Source organism: Panthera onca, chromosome C2 (genome assembly GCF_046562875.1).
Source record: "Panthera onca isolate mPanOnc1 chromosome C2, mPanOnc1 haplotype 2, whole genome shotgun sequence".
NCBI lineage: Eukaryota > Metazoa > Chordata > Mammalia > Carnivora > Felidae > Panthera > Panthera onca.
The window spans coordinates 84,066,735-84,087,825 of NC_138347.1; the positions used below are offsets into that span (position 1 = coordinate 84,066,735).

Here is a 21,091-nt window from a genome sequence, read left to right on the forward strand (position 1 = left end):
GGGGACAGGTCTTACACTATCACAAGTATCTTTCCAATAGAGATAAGAACATTCGTTTGACTATTGATCCATTTAGCCAAATAACTTACAAGGGACTGTGACAATTCATATGATTCTAGCAGTGCCCAATAGGTTCACCCTATGGTTGTCAACAATGAGCATGATAATTTGAATGTTTTTGATAATTTAATAAAGGGGAATTGTTTCAAGTAGCATTTTTTGCTTCAGAGTGAAAATTAGAATTTTCCTGTTTTCCTAAGGAAATAATTTTGAGAAAAAGATTATGTGTACAAAGTTATAATAGAATTTTTTAATAATAAAATATCAGAAGAAAAAATCGCCAATAAAATAGGGGGTGGTTAATAAATTCTGATATTTATGCTAAATGAAATATTATTCAGCAGTTACAAAATAATTATTTTGGAGGATCAGGCCAATATGGCGGAGAAGTAGGGGGATCCGTACTTCCCGCATCTCTCAAACAAAGAAGGGCTGAAGCCAAAGGACTTTGAACCCTGAGAGTCGGGAGGAAAAGAGACTGAGTCTAACAGGGAGACACCAGAACAACCCCACAGGCTATAGGTGGGTGATTGCGAACTGGAGGAGATAAAATGGGGCCGCGTGGGGCCTTCTGCGAAGAGCCAAAGGGAAGCGAAAGAGTGGCTGGGGAAGTGTAGGACTGCATCTGGACAAGAGAAAAACCTCAGACCCAGACGGAGAGGGATCCCATCTCTAACTGCGGGGCTTTCTTCAGACTGGGGCTGGCTGCCCTGTTCGTGCACCTGGGGAGGAGGGGAGCTACCCCCGGGTTCAGTGGTAGGTCAGGGGCGCAGTCACAGTAGGAGAAAGCGGTCACCTCCTCGAAGTGCTGCAGCACAAGACAAAGCCCGCCTGCGTCTGCCACCCCCATGCTCAGTGGCTAGGTCAGGGGCGCAGTCCACAGTAGGAGAAAGCGACCCCTTCCCTGGAGTGCTGGAACATGGAACAAAAACAGCCAGGACCACATATCGGATGGCATAGAGAGGTGCTTCCCCAGTGCCAGGGCGCATGGAGTGGGAGTTTAAATCCCAGCCAATCACTGGGGCACGGGAATTGGTGGAGCGAGAAAGACTGCCCCGTCTGTGCCCATGGCACAGTGAGGATGACTCCAACGGAGTCCACCGGGTCAGAGGAGAGGAGACTGGGGGGGGCGTCGCCATTTTTCTCCCCACCACCAAGGCGAGGCCTCAGAGATGGGTCCATGGGGCTCCCCGTGGAGGCGGGACCTGCCTATACCAAACCACGCCCCTCCACGCGGGGTAAGTGTGTGTCTACTGGAGCAGCATAGACACTGAGGAACCAGACCGACCAGTCTTCCAGACCAGTGCTTCTACATTACCTGGATTAATTCTAGGACAATTCTTATTATTTAGATACATTCTACCTTCCTTTTCTCCTTATCTCTTTCCTCCTCTAGGCCGGTTACTCTGGTTCTTGGTTTGTTTAAGCAGACATATTTAATCCATTCTCTTGATACATGTTCTACACCTCCTTCTTTCCTTTCCTTTCTCTCTCTCTCTGGAATACTCAAGCTGTATAGTTTCTCTGTCTACATAACTTTATCATCGTTTCTCCCCCCCCCCCCCCTTCTTTATTTTCCTTTCTCTCTCTCTGGATTAAGCCATTTAGTCTCTCTGCCTGCTCAATGTTTATTTTTTCTTTTCCCCACCCCTGTCATTTCTCTCTTTGTATGTGCTCTTCCATCAGCACCGCCTCCACCCTATTCTTTACTTATAGTTGGTGTTTTTGGTTTTTTGCTTTTGGATTGTTTGTTTGTTTTATTTGTCTGTTTGTGTGTTTTTGTTTGCTGTTTGTTTGTTTGTTTGTTTGTTTGTTTTCCTTTCCAGGGCTACTTCAAGGAACAAATCAAAGCACACCTGGGAGGGTCCAAAACATCACTACAAGTAGGGAAATAAAATAACCAAAGTCACAATAACGGAGAGCAAGTAACACCCTCCAAAAAAACACCTCCTGAAGGGCCAGACCCTGTATGGTGTATGGCCCCCCTTTAATATAGCAGTGCTCACAGGTGCAGAGCACGTAACAAGCTTTTAAAACTCATAAGGGACAGAAAATTAGCCAAACTGATGACATGGAAGAATTCTCCTTAAGAGAAATTCCAGGAAGAAGTGACAGCTAAAGAATTGATCAAATCAGATATAAGCAATATAACTGAACAAGAATTTAGGATAATAGTCATAAAATTAATTGCTGGGATTCAAAAAGGCATAGAAGACAGCAGAGAATCTATTGCTGCAGAGATCAAGGAACTAAAAAATAGTCATGATGAATTTAAAAATGCTATAAGTGAGATGCAAGGTAAAATGGAGGTGGCCACAGCATAGATTGAAGAGGCAAAGGGGAGAATAGGTGAATTAGAAGATAAAATTATGGAAAAAGAAGAAACTGAGAAAAAGAGAGATTAAAAAATCCAGGATCATGAGGGGAGAATTAGGGAACTAAGTGATGCAATCAAATGGAACAATATCTGTATCATAGGAATTCCAGAAGAAGAAGAAGAGAGAGAGGAAGGGGCTGAAGGTGTACTTGAACAAATCATAGCTGACAACTTCCCCAGTCTGGGGAAGGAAACAGACATTGAAACGGAAGAGGCACAGAGAACTCCCTTCAGACATAACTTGAATCAATCTTCTGCATGACATATCATAGTGAAACTGGCAAAATACAAGAATAAAGAGAGAATTCTGAAAGCAGCTAGAGATAAACAGGACTTAACATGCAAAGGTAGACACGTAAGGGTAGTAGCAGACCTATCTACTGAAACTTGGCAGTCCAGAAAGGAATGGCAGGAAATCTTCAATGTGATGAACAGAAAAAATATGCAGCTGAGAATCCTTTATCCAGCAAGTCTGTCATTCAGAATAGAAGGAGAGATAAAGGTTTTCCCAAACAAACAAAAGCTAAAGGAATTCATCACCACTAAACCAGCCCTACAAGAGATCCTAAGGGGGATTCTGTGAGTGAAATGTTGCAAGGACCACAAAGTACCAGAGACATCACTACAAGCATGAAACCTACAGACATCACAATGACTCCAAACCCATATCTTTCAATAATAACACTGAATGTAAATGGACTAAACGTTCTAATCAAAAGACATAGGGTAACAGAATGGATAAAAAGACAAGATCCATCTATTTGCTGTCTAAAAGAAACCCATTTTAGACCTGAGAACACCTTCAGATTGAAAGTGAGGGGATGGAGAGCTATCTATCATGCTACTGGAAGTCAAAAGAAAGCTGGAGTAGCCATACTTATTTCAGACAAACTAGACTTTAAATTAAAGGTTGTAACAAGAGATGAAGAAGGGCATTATATAATAATTACAGAGTCTATCCATCAGGAAGAGCTAACAATTATGAATGTTTATGCACCGAATTCAGAAGCACCGAAATATATAAAACAATTAATCTCAAACATAAGCAGTCTTATTGGTAAGAATGTGGTAATTACAGGGGACTTTAATACTCCACTTACAACAATGGACAGATCATCTAGACAGAAAGTCATTAAAGAAACTATGGCCCTGAATGATACACTGGACCAGATGGACTTGACAGATACATTTAGAACTATACATCCTGAAACAGCAGAATTTACTTTCTTCTTGAGTGCACATGGAACGTTCTCCAAGATAGATCACATACTGAGTCACAAAACAGCCCTCAATAAATATAAAAGAATTGAGGCCATACCATACACACTTTCAGATCACACTGCTATGAAACTTGAAATCAACCACAGGAAAAAGTCTGGAAAACCTCCAGAAGCATGGAGGTTAAAGAAAAGCCTCCTAAGAACAAATGGGTCAACCAGACAATTAGAGAAGATATTAAAAAATATATGGAAACAAACGAAAATGAAAACACCACAATCCAAACCCGTTGGAATGCAGCAAAGTCAGTCCTAAGAGTAAAATTCATTGCAATCCAGGCCTATCTCAAGAAACAAGAAAAATCCCAAATACGAAATCTAACAGCACACATAAAGGAACTAGAAGCAGAACAGCAAAGACACCCCAAGCCCAGCAGAAGAAGAGAAATAATAAAGATCAGAGCAGAAATAAACAATATAGAATCCAAAAAAAAAAAAAAAAAGTAGAACAGATCAATGAAACTAAGAGTTGTTTTTTTGAAAAAATAAACAAAATTGATAAACTTCTAGCCAGGCTTCTCAAAAAGAAAAGAGACAGGACTCAAGTAGATACAATCACGAATGAAAATGGATTTATCACAACCAATCACTCAGAAATACAAGCAATTAGCAGGGAATACTATGAAAAATTATATGCCAGCAAATTGGACAACCTGGAAGAAATGGACAAATTCCTAGACATCCACACACTACCAAAACTCAAATGGGAAGAGATAGGAAATTTGAACAGACCCATAACTAGTGTAGAAATTGAATCAGTTATCAAAAATCTCAAAAATGAGAGTTCTGGACCAGATGGCTTCCCCGGGGAATTCTACCAGACATTTAAAGCAGAGTTAATACCGATTCTTCTCAAGCTGTTCCAAAAAATAGAAATGGAAGGAAAACTTCCAGACTCATTCTATGAAGCCAGCATTACTTTGATTCCCAAACCAGACAGACACCCAGGCAAAAAAGAGAACTACAGGCCTGATGACTATGAATGCAAAAATTCTCAACAAGATACTAGCAAATTGAATTCAACAGCATAAAAAGAATTATTCACCACGATCAAGTGGGATTCATTCCTGGGCTGCAGGATTTGTTCAATATTCACAAATCAATCAATGTGATACATCACATTAATAAAAGGAAGGCTAAGAACCAAATGATCTTGTCAATAGATGCAGAAAAAGCATTTGACAAAATTCAGCATCCTTTCTTAATAAAAGCCCTCGAGAAAGTAGGGATAGAAGGAACATACTTAAACATCATAAAAGCCATTTATGAAAAGCCCACAGATAATATCATCCTCAATGGGGAAAAACTGAGAGCTTTCCCCCTGAGATCAGGAACACGACAGGGATGTCCACTCTCACTGCTGTTGTTTAACATAGTGTTGGAAGTTCTAGCATCAGCAATCAAACAACAAAAGGAAATCGAAAGCGTCAAAATTGGCAAAGATGAAGTCAAGCTTTCACTTTTTGCAGATGACATGATATTATATGGAAAATCTGATAGACTCCACCAAAAGTCTGCTAGAACTGATACATGAATTCAGCAAAGTCACAGGATACAAATTTAATGTACAGAAATCAGTTGCATTCTTATACACTAATAATGAAGCAACAGAAAGACAAATAAAGAAACTGATCCCATTCACAATTGCACCAAGAATCATAAAATACCTAGGAATAAACCTAACCAAAGATGTAAAAGATCTGTATGCTGAAAACTATAGAACACTTATGAAAGAAATTGAAGAAGATACAAAGAAATGGAAAAACATTCCATGCTCATGGATTGGAAGAATAAATATTGTTAAAATGTCAATACTACCCAAAACAATCTACACATTCAATGCAATCCCAATTAAAATTGCACTAGCATTCGTCTCAAAGCTAGAACAAACAATCCTAAAATTTGTAAGGAACCACAAAAGACCCAGAATAACCAAAGTAATGTTGAAAAAGAAAACCAAAGTGGGAGGCATCACAATCCCACACTTTAGCCTCTACTACAAAGCTGTAATCATCAAGACAGTATGGTATTGGCCCCAAAACAGACACATAGACCAATGAAATAGAATAGACGACCCAGAATTGGACTCACAAATATACGGCCAACTAATCTTTGACAAAGCTAGAAATAGTATCCAATGGAAAAAAGACAGTCTCTTTAGCAAATGGTGCTGGGAGAACGGGACAGCAACGTGCAGAAGAATGAAACTAGATCCCTTTGCTACACCATACACAAAAATAAACCCAAAATGGATGAAAGACCTGAATGTGACACAGGAAACCATCAAAGCTCTAGAGGAGAAAACAGGAAAAAGTTCCTGTTTGACCTACGCCACAGCAATTTCTTGCTCAACACGTCTCCAAAGGCAATGTAATTAAAAGCAAAAATGAACTATTGGGATCTCATCAAGATAAAAAGCTTCTGCACTAAAAACAACAAAACTAAAAGGCAACTGGTGGAATGGAAAAAGATATTTATAAATGACATATCAGATAAAGGGTTAGTATCCAAAATCTATAAAGAACTTACCAAAACACCCAGAAAAACAAATAATACAGTGAAGAAATGGGCAGAAGACATGGAGCGACAGTTTTCCAAAGAAGACATCCAGATGGCCAACAGACACATGAAAAGATGCTCAATGACACTCATCATCAGGGAAATACAAATCAAAACCACACTGAGATACCACCTCACACCAGTCAGAGTGGCTAAAATTAACAAATCACAAGACTATAGATGCTGGCGAGGGTGTGGAGAAATGGGAACCCTCTTGCACTGTTGTTGGGAATGCAAACTAGTGCAGTCACTCTGGAAAACAGTGTGGAGGTTCCTCAAAAAATTAAAAATAGAACTACCCTATGACCCAGCAATAGCACTGGTAGGAATTTACCCAAGGGATATAGGAGTGCTGATGCATAGGGGCAATTGTACCCCAATGTTTATAGCAGCACTTTCAACAATAGCCAAATTGTGGAAAGACCCTAAATGTCCATTAACTGATGAATGGATAAAGAAGATGTGATTTATATATACAATGGAATACTACTTGACAATTAGAAAGAATGAAATCTGGCCATTTGCAGCAACGTAGATGGAACTGGAGGGTATTATGCTAAGTGAAATAAGTCAGCCAGAGAAAGACAGATACCATATGTTTTCACTCATGTGGATCTTGAGAAGCTTAACAGAAGACCTTGGGGAGCAGAAGGGAGGAAAAACTCACAGAGATAGAGGGAGGCAAACCATTAGAGACTCTTGAGTACAGAGAATAAACTGAGGGTTGATGGGGGGTGGGGGAAAGGGGAAAGTGGGCGATGGGCATTGAAGAGGGCACTTGTTGGGATGAGCACTGGGTGTTGTATGGAAACTGATTTAACAATAAATTATATTTAAAAAATAATTATTTTGAATAAATATAGCAACATTGAAAAATGCTTATAAAAGTAAAAACAATATATGTAGAATTTTACAAGCTTAGCCCAAAATGCATGTGGAAAAACAGAATATGAATTACATGTGATTACTGTGATTACAGCCATATAAAATAAGCTTTTAAAAAGTTATGAAGGAAATATAATAAAACAATAATAATTGTGTTTGGTTGTAAAATGATGGGTAAGTCTTTGGCTTTCACACTTGACTTGTATAACATAAACATTTTAAAAATACATTTTTTTTCTTTCTATAAATTGCCGTTTTATTATCATTGCCATTTAACCATCTTCTGAAGATGGACGCACGAAGGACATAATATCAAAAGAAAGCATTTGATGGAATGGGTTTCAGGAGATAACTGTCAATCAAGATGAGTCAAGAGCAACAAAGCCTGGAAAACAGCATTTTTCTAAACACCATATTTCCTAATTGTTAGGGTTTTGGTCCCTGGAGTAGCTAATTCAGATCATCTCTCATATGTTCCTACATGTAAAACCTACCTTGTTTCCACCTCTGCAGGGATATATCACTCCAATGGATTTTATTTGGCTGAAGCATCTGATTCCAGATGTTCTTCAGAATAACAAGGAGCTTCTCTTTGGGAATATTAGAGAACTTTATGAATTTCACAACAGGTATATAATAATTTATATTATCAGGAAAAATGGAAAGTAGAAGAACAATGGAAATCAGACTGATGGAATTTGGAGATGAACATGCTTAGACATTGTTAGGCTTAAGCAAGTAGTTCAGAGTCCGTGGATTTGGTTGGGGTGGGATGGGATGAGAGGGAGGGAAGAAGTGCCACAGATCTCTGAGGGAGAAGGGGAAAGGCACCAATGGAGCATGTACCAGGTGTCAGGCATTAAGGTAATATTTTTTGTATGTTCCTTTGCTTATTTATCTATTCATGCATCAGCATTTTATTGTGGACCTGTACTATGTCAGGCACTGTGTTCAGCATTGGGAATACAAAGATGAGCAGGACACACATCCACATACTTACTGTCATAGGGTAGTGCTGGGAGCTAGGGTGTTGGAAAATGCTAACTGGTTAAACAAGTTGTCCTTGTAGCCCAGGGCTGGTTGGGTGTTGAGTTTTAGAGAATTAGAGGAGGAAGGGACTTTAGAAATCATCTTCCCAGCCTTTCATTTCACAGATGATACTGCAGCTCGTTTCCTCTCTTTACTCAATATAGTAACCCCAAATCACACATGTAATTGATGGAAAAGGAAAAGACTGCTTGGTGAAGTGAACCACAGTTGCTTCTCAAACACGTCTCCTGTCCATTGGTCAGACACAAAAGTGAAATGGAAATCCCGTTTCTGCTACCTTCTCTGGAAAAGTTATTCAACCTCTATGTAACTCAGGTTTCATATTTATGAAACCCGACTTTGCAAGATTTGGTGGATGATTAAATGAGATATTGTTTATGAAGTACTTAGCTTATGCCTGACGTACTTGAAGCTCTCAGTGATATTAACAGTAGCAGCGGCAACAGCAGAAGTTCTTATTAATGTTATTATCATGTAGCAGGGAGCATCATTGCATCTTGTCTATCTATAGCTAGTGCTTAGAATGATCAGGACAGCTGTAGGTAGTTTCAAGGAATCCTAGTAATGTCACAGAATGTTTTTTCTCCCAAATCGGTGTGTTGAAAATGAGTCAAGAGCAACAAAGCCTGGAAAACAGCATTTTTCTAAAGACCTCTTAAAACCTTATATGATTTTACTTTTAAAAAGTTTTAACCTTATACATGTAAAAAAATTAAAACATTATTATACTTTTCTTTCCCTAGGACTTTTCTAAAAGAATTGGAAAAGTGCACCGAAAACCCTGCACTTCTGGCGCGTTGCTTTCTCAAGAGAGTAAGTCTGTGCTCCCAGTAAGTCGAAACAACCATGTGATTAAAGTTAACCCTTAATTTTCTGTGTATGAGGCAAGGGCAAATGGAAATATCAATGGTCTAAAGAGTTACACATGCCTTTTGAGTGCAAAGCAGGAGTCGGATGAGTCCAGTTTGACTAAGCTCATATGACAGGTGGGAGCAACTTACAAGCTTGGCCTCCTGTAAAGCCTGGTGACACGGAAGACTGCCCCCCACCCCACCCCCTGCAAAGCAGATGATCCTGCTCTGAATGACTGAGCTGTTTTCAAACAAGAATCACACAGCAGGTTTAAATTCCTCACTAAAGTTGTATTAACACTCTCAAGAGAAGTACTGATGCTAAACTAAAAGTCTCAAAAAATGTATTTTCTTCCATTTTATTTATTTATTTGTTTGTTTATTTATTTATACAACATAGAGGATATACTTAGCACCCAGTTTATGATTTCCTGTCCTACAACACCATACTTCTGATTATTTCCCCTTCCCTGCTGCCACACCTCTTCCCTTTTGCCCTCTCTGCACCCTTCCTTTGGGCAGTGAATAGGCTGTTTCGTCCAGTGGTACTCTGTAAGCTGTCACAGAGAAATGTATTGCCGAGTACCACTCCCCACCAAGTACTTTCTTCCCTTGGGAGGACTATGCAGATGATCCTCACGCCCTGAACTCTCAAAGTCTCCCATTTCTTCTCTCTCTCTCAACCAGCCCTTCTTTTCATTCCCTTCCTTCCTTTTCTTTTTGTGAGCCTGACACAACAGCTCAAACAGCTTAAAAAATTTTAAACAATCCAAATTATGGCTGATAAGTCTAAGATCAGTACTTGTGATAAACTGACAGCAAGAAAATAAAAATCCCCAGGTTTCAAGGCCTTTGACATAATGGAGAGGCAGAGCCTTCAACCTTCAGCATTCCTAATGGCTTAGAAGGACCTTTCTTGGCCCGGTATCAGCTTTCCACCACAGCCTCATCATAGGCTTTTCATCAAGTGCCAGAATTCAAGATACACTAAAAATGATTTTGTATTCAATCTGATTAATTTCCTTTATGAGTTACTTTTATAGCATTATTAGTGTTTTATACTGTTTTGCAATTTTGTATTCATCAAACCACCAATGTGAAATCTAGTTTCATAGTTTAGAAATATTTTATAATTGCTTATGTCATTATTGCAAAGACTTGTTTAAATTGTTGAATGAGAAAAGGCCAGAACCCTGTGGGGAGAAAGTGGATATTATTTTAAAAACTGTCCAAGTATAATGAAATGGTCAGGGAATTGCTGACAAAACATCTTTTCCTAAAAGAATTCCTCACCTAAAGTTTTGCAAAGCTTTCTATAGTCCTCCCTTTTGGGAGAAACCTCAGAAATTATTCCATCCAGACCTGCATTTAAATACTGCATATAATCCTAATGATTTATGATGTTGGAGACAGAATATAGGTAATAAATTCTTCCCAAGCACAAAGTTATTAGTCTGGGACAAATGGAGTAATTAAAAACCATGACCACCTATTCTTTGAGGCTCCTTGAGGGAATTGGCTACTGCTATGTATTTGTTAGCTAATAAGATGGGCCCCTCAACCATTATGTACCACAACAGTTGACCTTTTCTTAGTAGCATTTGCAGAATTCTGTGGAGATGAGTTTTGAAATATTGCTCTGTCCAAGTGTTTTAATCAGACTCTATAGCTTGCAGAATCCAGGAAGATCCTGCCCCAGAGGCCAAGCTCTATGTAGAATAACATTTGTCAGTAGTTTACTTTGAGTTCCATTTGCTCTGAGATCTGACATGGCACAAAAGAGCATGCTTTCAGACATGGCTGAAAGAGCACTGAGGTGGGAGTCAGGAATGTAACTTGTCTAAGTTGAGCCACTTGCTATCTGCATGACCTCACATTAAATCCCTTCAACCCTTGAAGTCTCACTTTCCTTCTCCATACAATAAGCTTAATCATACCAATATGTAAAGTTGTTGTGGAGATCTAATACAATAGTGTATGCAGAAGGGTTCTACAAAGTACAAAGTGCTTTGTCAATAGCTACCATTTATTGGGTATCCTGTATGTTATATTGGGCATTTGCTGAGAAGTTTTAATACATCATCTCATTTAATCTCACAGCAATCATAGTTGACTATTGTCATAAACCCATTTAATACATGAGAAAACTGAAGTATAGGAAGGTTAAGTCACTGAACTTGGGCCATTTGGTTTGTAAGTGACAAAGCCAAGAACTTAATCTGGACACTCCACCACCAGAGGCTCTGTCCTAATGCATAAACAATCATGTGTGAATATGAATTTTTGGTAGCAATTTTTTTTAGCCTCCTGATTTATTCTATAAGAAGGTGAGGGTAATCAGGCACTTTCTTATGCTGCTGGTTAGTGTATATCCTTTCTTTAAGGAATTTTGGATTGAAGAGCAAATTTAGGTCAACAGTTGTGTTTTGGTGTTTGAAGGCTTATAATGTTCTGCATTGCTCAAAGTGCAGACATAGTACACAGACATAGGAACACAGGTTTCTGCTCAGCATCCATCAGGAGAACCATTTGCCTCTGTTACTGGGAAAGTTTGGGGAAAGGTGGCTGACTGTGGAGGTTGTTTTACTGAGTGGGGGGCTGGACCTCCAAAATCTCCTCCAGCTTTTAAGAATCCTCTAGTAGTTGGGGCACCTGGGTGGCTCAGTCAGTTAAGCCTCCAACTTTGGCTCAGGTCATGATCTCGCAGTCTGTGGGTTCGAGCCCATCATTGGACTCTGTGCTGACAGCTCAGAGCCTGGAGCCTACTTTGGATTCTGTGTCTCCCTCTCTTTCTGCCCCTCCTCTGCTCATTCTCTCTCTCTCTCTCTCTCTCTCTCTCTCTCTCTCTCTCTCAAAAATAAATAAACCTTAAAAAAAATTTTAAAAAAGAATCCTTTTGTGGTTAGTGTTGAAAGCAGTGAAACCTTGAATTGTTTTAGGTGCTAAAGGCCAGTGTTTTGTGCTCTGACGGACCCAATGTGGGTGAGATGCCTTTATCACTTTGTAGTATTTTATAAGCCTGGCTTTTGGTATGGCACGAATGTTTCCCATGTGTAGGTTGCTCTGCTCTGGAAGCCGTGCCTGGCTTATCAATGGCACTCGGTAGATAGTTCTCAAGTGAATAAATAATGAACATATTGTTAAGCTCGGAGTTATTATTTTAGTTCCTTAACCTGTCTGAACAACATTTCCTCAGGGGTCATCTCCCTTCCATACACACACGCATGTAGTTTTTCCCGGAGAGAGTAGCAAAGGACAGAGTTGCTGAAGTTCTTGGAGTGAAGTGAAATGACCACTTACAATCCATCAGGAGAGGAGGAGAACTACAGAAACAGAAAGCATTCACTACAGCAGTGTGTTTGGAAGTAGAATAGACCTTGGGGTGCCTGGGTGGCTCAGTCATTTGAACATCTGTCTGACTCTTGGTTTCAGTTCATTCAGGTCATGATCTCACAGTTGGTGAGTTCGAGCCCCACATCGAGCTCTGCACTGACAGTGCAGAGCCTGCTTGGGATTCTTTCTCTCTCTCCCTCTCTCCGTCTGCCCCTTCCCCACTCACTCTCTGTCTCTCTATCAAAATATATAAATAAACTTTAGAAGAAGAAGGAGACAGAGAAGGAGAAGGAGAAGGAGAAGAAGAATAGACCTAGCTAAAGCTGTGAGGGAAGAAATAACCTGTGTCCACATGAGGGACATCAAGAGTTGACCTGAGAAGCATAGGGACACAGAAGTCCATGAGGATGCAGCCACATGGGCTTCTCTAACCAGAGTGGCACAGGCTTTATGACAAGTGCAGCTGCTCTGGGCCAGGTCCTACTGATGGAGTGGATGGAGCTGGCAAGCTGACTCCTTTCTATCTGGGCAACCTTTCTATCTGGGCTGTTGATAGGTATGTGCCCATCTCTCATGGCCTTTGAGGCAAAAAGAAATAGGCCACACAGCACTTGGAATCTTTCATCTCTAGCCTTAGGATAGTCGTGTAATTTTTCCCATCTTGGAGTCTGGTGCTATAGGTGGAAGGTGATGTCTGAGGCAGAGCCTGCTCCTCTGAGAATTGCCCAAAGGACTTAGATCTATGTTGCTGTGTCCAAACTGCCATGTTTTCCTTTTGGGGTGTTTGTACCTTTTGGCTGTCTCTTGGGGTTTTTCCCCCCTAGGTTTGGCTCATGATGATCATAATAGGAAGACAGGGAGAGAGAAAGATGGGGCCATCAGCTACTGGCACCTTTTCTGTCAATTTTGTCCCTCACTGCAGAGCTATTCTGGGGGAACAGTGATGTCCTGGGTAAAGAGCAGAGGAGGAAGGATGGAGATGAAAAACCTATCCCGGTTTATGAATTAACTGATTTACCAGAGTCCTGTAGTTGGTTCCACAGCACCCTGTTCATGTCCGTGCTTAGTACTTGTGGCTGTTTAGAGCCCTCTGTTTGCCCTCCCATCACACAGTCACCCCAACATAAGGTTATCACACACCCCCAGTTCCTCACACCATGAAAATACTCAGGCTTGTTGAATATTCGAATGAATAAACAGTATCATCCTATTCTCTTCCTGAAAAATGCCACCTGATTAATTTGTTCCAATGCTTTTCCTCTTCCAGAAAGAAGATCTTCAAATGTATTTTAAATACCATAAGAATCTGCCCCGAGCTAGGGCAATCTGGCAAGAATGTCAAGACTGCGCCTTCTTTGGGGTAATGTTGAGACCACAAAGTCTCCCACAAATTGCTTTCCCTGAGCAATGTTTGCATGCGCCAAGTATTTAAAGAAATCAGAAGTATGAACAAGGCAGGGGAATTTGGCATTTGAATTTATATTTATTAAAAGTCTCTCCTATTTTGAAATTCTGTGTTGGAAGTTTTGATGCTGCCTTGGGTCTCTATGGGACAGGCCTGTGAGGAGCAGCTGTAGCCTGGTGAGCAAACCAGAGCCCTCTTGTAGGATGGGGAATTGATTGATTGATTGATTGATTCATTCATTCATTCATAAATATCACTTACTGTCAGGTTAGCTAACATACAGTGTATATAGTGTGCTTTTGGTTTCAGAAGTAGATTCCCGTGATTCATCGCTTACATACAACACCCAGTGCTCATCCCAAGGGCCCTCCTCAATGCCCATCACCCGTTTCCCCTTTCCGCCGGCCCTCACATCAACCCTCAGTTTGTTCTCTGTATTTAAGAGTCTCTTATGGTTTGCCTCCTCTCTGAAACTATTTTTTCCCCTTCCCTCCCCCCATGGTCTTCTGTTAGGTTTCTCAAATTAGGATGGGGAATTTTAAATGGGCTCCCTGGAATGATATTCATCAGTCATCACATAAGTCATCAAGTCTTCCAGACTCAAAATGAGCTGAAAAGACAACATCACCCCCAACTCAAACACAGGCTGCATCTTTTTCAGGATTTGAAGTGCCCCACTGCGTTCTAACAGACTTGCTTTCTAAAAGAAATAAATGGTCCTGCTTCCCTAGTTGCATATACAATTACTAGCCAAGCCATCCTCTTTCCCCTTTCTCTCATTTTACATACTGTTCCTGAGGGATCCAACAACTCAATAGCTTTACAAAGCTGGTCAACACGGGTGTACCTCTTTTCCACAGGAGCCCGCTTTATTTCTTGTTTTCAAACGCTGCCGCTTTGTTCTCTCTGGGTGTTGTTTGTTTTGTTTCACATTGTTTCTGTTTGGCTTTTAAAGGTGTGCCAGCGCCAATTGGATCACAATATCCCTCTTTTTAAGTATCTTAGAGGACCAAGCCAGAGGCTTCTAAAATACCAGACGCTGTTAAAGGTAAAGTCAATGAGACAGTGCTTTCCTGTGCTGGGAAAACATGCACGTGCTGTGGTGCTCTTTTCCTTAGACATGTAGAGCTATGACTTTATCTTCCCAATGTGAAGATAGGTCTATCCTCCAGGCTTTTTCTGTCCTCCACGTCTAAAGCAGCACACCTCAGTGAGGAGTAAGACCAAAGAATCAGAGAGTTGAAAAGGACCTGGAAGCCTGGCTAATCTGACATGCAGCCCAAGGCATGAATCTCTAAGGAGGCTGCTTTGGGGCTGGAGAGGTTCTTGGGAGCAAAGGGTGAAAGGAGTCCCTCCACACTGCTGGCAGCTGAGAGGGTAGGGAGGCAGCCAGAGACTCTATTCTCATGTAAGATATCGGCAGGTAAGATATCGTCGGCTCCATTTTACAGATAAGGCAAGGAGCTTCAGAAAAGAGATGTGATTTTCCTCAAAGTCACAATTTTATGTACATTAAAGCAATGGAAGGGAGAAGGCAAAACCGGAGTCTTTTCTCTTTTTGCAACATCTACCTCCACCCCTAGATTAAGAGATCTTTCTCAAGAGCAACATAACAGAATGAATTTTGCTCTGCTGAACACCTAGGTGGTTCTCTGACATCAGCACACCCGCAGGAGAGGACTACCAAACACCCAAACAGGACAGAAGGAGCTGTCAGGCTGCCTCCCCATGTGTGAGCTGAGGGAAAGGTTCAGCCACTTCTCCATGTTGTGTTTTGAGTTAACCTTTATGAGCAGCTCTTGCCCAGTGGTTACCATCTCTTAAAAAAATACAAGCACCTGCTGTTTACTGGGTACCTTCCCATATAAATTTCTTATTTAATCCCCACAATCAGATGCACCAGAAAGTCTCTGGTGTATGAAGAAACTGAGGCTCAGGGAGGTTAAGCTCATTGCCTAACATTCTGCCCTCAGAAAAAGGTGCCCTTTTCGGTTTGCATCTGCAGCCTCAGCCGAGGCTGGACCAGCTATGCCGTCACCTGCTGTGGCATTACTGAACCTCTTCGGCCTTAGTTTTCTCCTGTGTGAGATACTGGAACCTCCTTCACAGGATTGGTGTGAGGGGCAAGTGGGTAATGCATGAAGAGAGCTCACTCAGTGCTGACCCCTGGGAAGCTTCCGGGAACACATAGCCATTGTTTTATACCCAGAGATGTCACACTGGTGTGGGAATGAGGGTGATGCCCACTGCCTCCCTCCACGAGTGGCATTTGTGAGTGTGTTTCAATAGTGTTCATTCAGGGCTTCACACTCCTGTAACCATCCCATCTTTACTGTCATCTAAGCTGGACAAGTCTTACCACTGAGCCCCGTGAGGAAGGAGCCAGACAAGTGGGGGTCCTCACCACCTCCGTCTGGGGGCATCGGGTACCGAGGTGCTCGAGTTTTCCCACAGAAGTGATGCTGAGACAATGATGAAGTTCTGTACCATAGCCAGAGGACCACAGGGCACAGTAATTAGAAACCCAGACTGAGGAGTTAGCCATGGTGGGTGTGGATCCAGCTCTGACGCTTCCAGACTGCTTGGACTCAGGCAAATTACTGAACCTCTCTCTGCCTCAAGTTCCTCAACTGTAACATGAAGGTAGTACTAGTACTTTCCTGGTATGTTTCTTGGGAGCATAAATGAGGTAGTCCAGGTGAAAAGTAATTAGATAATTTTGTTACTTCATTTCACTGAGGAAATAAGAGACAGAATCACTGGAAAATATTCCTCGGGCGTCTGCGTGAAACCATGGGAGGTCACTCAAGGCAAACCAGTTTTTCCCATTCACTGCATGCTGGAAAAACAAGTTCAGACCACTGGGCTGCCTGTGAGGGAAGGAAGAACTTTCCAGTGTTCTCTACCCTGAGGGACAGAGCTCATTCTGAAAGTCCTACCATCAACTTCTTTAAGAACATGGATGTCTGACTGATCGTCTCATGGCTTAGAAAGGATCATGGGATCCTGGTCTGAGAAAGCTTTTCCCTAGTACAAAAATAAGGGAAAGAAATGATAGATTATACCATTAAAAATAGACACCTGAAAAATTGGGTAAAATATCATATAAGCAAGATAGATACATGACAGATGGTCAGCATGTCTAGTAATGAGTGCATAGAAGTTAATAATTTAAAAAAAAAGAACCAAAAAGAAATGATACCTATGAAATAATATCTTTCCTGAGGTATTATGAAAATTAACAGTCAGAACAGAGTTTTGAGTACATAATGTACATAATGTCTAATGAGTCATGGCAAACTGATTAAAAATATATTGTATATTAGCATATATTAAAAATAGATGCATTTAGGGACAACAGAAATTCACTTTTATTGAGCCCATGATTTATGTCAAATAGACTATGTAAGGAAACTATCAAATTTAATGTAGAGAATTTTTCTAGCCTAGATTTTAAGATATATATGATTTGGAAAATGGTACATTATTTATTTACAGTAAATTTTGCTTATTACAGGAAGAATGTTCTAGAATAGGTGGTTGTGCTGATTTCCTGTGTAATGCAAGTCATGCGATATTCATTTTTCTTCTTTTACAAAAATTAAATAGACTACTATTAGAAAAAAGAATTAATAGGGAGAGGTTAGTAAAAGGGTATAAACTTACAGCTTATGAGATGAATAAGGCTTGAGGATCTAATGTAAAACATTGTAACTGTAGTTGGTAACAGTGTATTATATAATTGCAATTTGCTAAAAGTAGAACTTAAATGTTCTTGCCAAAAAAGAAAAAAAGAGATAAATATGTGAGGTAATGGATGTGTTAATTAACAAGATGGAGGCAATCCTTTTACAATATATATGTGTACCAAATATATATACCATATATACTTTAACTTTATACTTTAAATACCTAACAGTTTTATATGTCAATTATACTTCCAAGTTGAAATAAAAAAGAAAATAATAAAAAAATGAACAGAGGACATAGGCAGTTTACAAAAGAATAAATGCTAATGGCAAACATGTTTTTGAAAGTTCTAACTCACCTGCTCATTGAGAAATTCACATTAAAACAATGAGGTAGAATTTCTCTGTTGATTGAACTGACAACACTTTTTGATTAAATGTTAATACTCCATGTATGGTGGGGCTAATGAAGCAAGCTTTCATATATGACTGGTGGGAACATAGTCCTTCTGTAAAGAACTTGGAAATACGCATCAAAACTTTTAACATTGACGATTTCACTTCTAGGAATTTATCCTTAGGAAAAATGCACAAAGATTATTATTATAGTAAAAATTATTGAACCTAAATGTTTAATAGTAGGGAGATTAATTAATTATGATTTATCTACAGAATGCAACAGTCTGCAATTAAAAAACATGTTTACAAAAACATAATGTCATGGAAAAATGTTTGTGATATGTTAAGTGGGAAAAAATAGGCTCCAGAATAATGTTTCCAGTATGATTCTGGTTGTGGAAAGAACTCTGTGCCATTCTTTCCCCCTTACGTGTGACACACAAACTTACATACATCCTCTGTTGATTTGGCATTTGCTGGAGATTGTTGACATGGTAGATTTAGTTGGCATTTTGCTTTTTAATTTCCAATAAGGCTTTTGGGTTAATGCAGGGTCTGCTGGACTTTGAGACTCCTAAGGATTGGGAGATAGACCCAGGAGACCAGGAAGGAGGTTCGGCTAAGGTACTGTATATTAAATATTAGCTTATATAACTAACTGTCAATGGTATCTGTCTCTGGTTGGAAGGATTTATGGCAATTTTGTTTTTCTTGTTTATGATCTTTATTGTTTATATTTTCTAAAATAGTATATATCCTATAATTTATAGTCACAGAAAAAACAAAACAATTAAAGGCAATTTCAACCTGAGGTTTGTGACAGGACAAGTAGTAATACATTTTCTTTCCTTTACATAGAAATATTTTAACAGGAGGTGTGCCTGGGTGGCTCAGTTGGTCAAGCTTCAACTCTTGATTTCAGCTCGGATCATGATGTCAGGGTTGTGGGTTTGAGCCCCATTTTGGGCTCTGCATTACTGACAGTATGGAGCCTGCTTAGGATTCTGGCTCTCCCTCTCCCTGCCCCTCCCCCACTCACATTCCCTCTCTCTTAAAATAAATAAACTTAAAAAAATGTTTTAACAGGAATACGAAATTAAATGAATGTGTAAAATGCATACATAAAAGACTGGAAATAAATATGATAAAATCTCAGCTGTGGTTTTCCTGCATGGTAGGATTATGAGGGGCGCCTGGGTGGCTCAGTCGGTTGGGCATCTGACTTGGGCTCAGGTCATGATCTCGTGGTTCTCGGGTTCGAGCCCCGCTTCGGGCTCCCTACTGACAGCTCAGGGCCTGGAGTCTGCTTTGTGGGTTCTGTCTCCCTCTCTCTCTGCCCCTGCCCAGCTCATACTCTCTCTCTCTCAAAAATAAATAAAACATTAAAAAAGAAGAAGAAGAGATGGGAGCCATACCACATACCACATTTCACAGGAAATTTGTGACTTACCAGTGGGGTTTCTTTTAAATTTCCTATAAAATATTCTGGTTTTAACAAGAAAAACACGAGGAGCAGTCATTTGTATGCCCTCCCTGCTCAGAATATATGGTAGGGACCCCTTCAAATTAAGAGAAGCTCAAGATACAGATAATAATTTTATAGCCTGGAGCAAGGGGAGCTAGCCTAAGTTAGTTTAGTAATATTTGTAAGGATATTTCTGAGCCCTATATTATGCAATGTAAAAGTAACTACCTGCTGTGTTTGTGGGAGGAGGGTTAGTGGGAAGGAGAGGGTAGGAGCAGTTGAGTCACGAAAAGGAAGTTGAGGGGTTTTTTCCTGATGTGTATATATATATATATATATATATATATATATATATATATATATATATATATTTAAAGGTTTATTCATTTTCAGAGACAGAGAGACAGAGCATGGGGGGGCGGGGAGGGGCAGAGAGAGAGGGAAACACAGAATCTGAAGCAGGCTTCCAGGCTCTGAGCTGTCAGCACAGAGCTCAATGCGGGGCTGGAACCCACAAGCCGTGGGGTCATGACCATATATATATATATATATATATATTTTTTTTTTTTTTTTTTTTGAAAGAGAAATCACAGGGGAGGGGCAAATAGAGAGGGAGACAGAGAATTCAAAGCAGGCTCTGTGCTGACAGCAGAGAGCACAAGGTGGGGGGCTCCAACTCACGAATTGCTCAAACTCATACACAGCGAGATCATGACTTTGTCTCAAGTCATTGATTGGTCTTGTCACTCAAATCCCTGATCCAAAGAAACTGATCCCCAGTGCTTAGGCAGAGATTAGGAAAATACACAAACCTTTGCTTACATCTTGCTGTAGAGGACAAAAAGAGGTGGGGCTATATGGGGGAGGGGAGCAGCAAAGAGCTGTCTGTCCTTTGTTGTAGAAATTGATGTGTTAGGAGTGCCTGGATGGCTCTGTTGGTGAAGCGTCTGACTCTTGATTTGGGCCCAGGGCATGATCTCTGGTGGTGGGATTCAGCCTGCATGTCAGGTTCTGTGCAGAGCCTGCTTGGGATTCCCTCTCTCTCTCTCCCTCTGCCCTTCCCATGCTCACTCTCTCTCTCTCAAAATAAATAAGTAAACTTTAAAAAAAAAAAAAAAAAAAAAAAAGGAGAAATTGATGTTTTAAAAAAATTTTTTTTAATGTTTTTATTTATTTTTGAGACAGAAAGAGACAGAGCATGAGCAGGGGAGGGGCTGAGAGAGAGGGAGACACAGAATCTGAAGCAGCTCCAGGCTCTGAGCTGTCAGCACAGAGCCGGGTGCGGGGCTTGAACTCATGGACTGTGAGATCATGACCTGAGCCGAAGTCGGATGCTTAACCTACTGAGCCACCCAGGCACCCCAGAAATTGATGTGTTTAAAAACAAAAAGGAAGAAACCAAAATCTCTTTGTTGGTATTTACCGGATAACAGATAAATATGCTATGTAGGTAGCAGGGGAATAAAATACTGAAACTGTAAGCAAAAGACTTTCACACAGAAACAGTCATCTCTATTATGTCCTAAGTGTCACAGTAGTAATAATTGGAACATTGGTCTCTTGAATTAGTTACAATGTTTCCACTTAATGCTGAGACTTTGTGTTTGGGAGGTGCAGACCATGTTGGCTTACCTCTTTCATGTCTTTCATGGTGATAGAATGTGGGAAAGACGGGGGAAGGAGAAGAGGGAGAAAGGGTAGAGCTGGAGGGGGGATTCAATGTGGCAAATCCAACAGTTAG

The 21,091-nt window shown here is 40.4% G+C and overlaps 1 protein-coding gene across 2 annotated transcripts in view; it reads left to right on the plus strand.

The window, feature by feature from the left end:
- Positions 1-21,091, plus strand: part of MCF2L2 (MCF.2 cell line derived transforming sequence-like 2) — a 265,561-nt gene that overhangs the window by 200,657 nt on the left and 43,813 nt on the right. For both annotated transcript variants that reach the window (XM_078453181.2, XM_078453182.2), the window contains exons 17-21: positions 7,672-7,787; positions 8,952-9,021; positions 13,660-13,752; positions 14,753-14,845; positions 18,438-18,509. In XM_078453181.2, the coding sequence (XP_078309307.2) occupies positions 7,672-7,787; positions 8,952-9,021; positions 13,660-13,752; positions 14,753-14,845; positions 18,438-18,509 (444 nt within the window). The remainder of the gene's footprint in view (positions 1-7,671; positions 7,788-8,951; positions 9,022-13,659; positions 13,753-14,752; positions 14,846-18,437; positions 18,510-21,091) is intronic.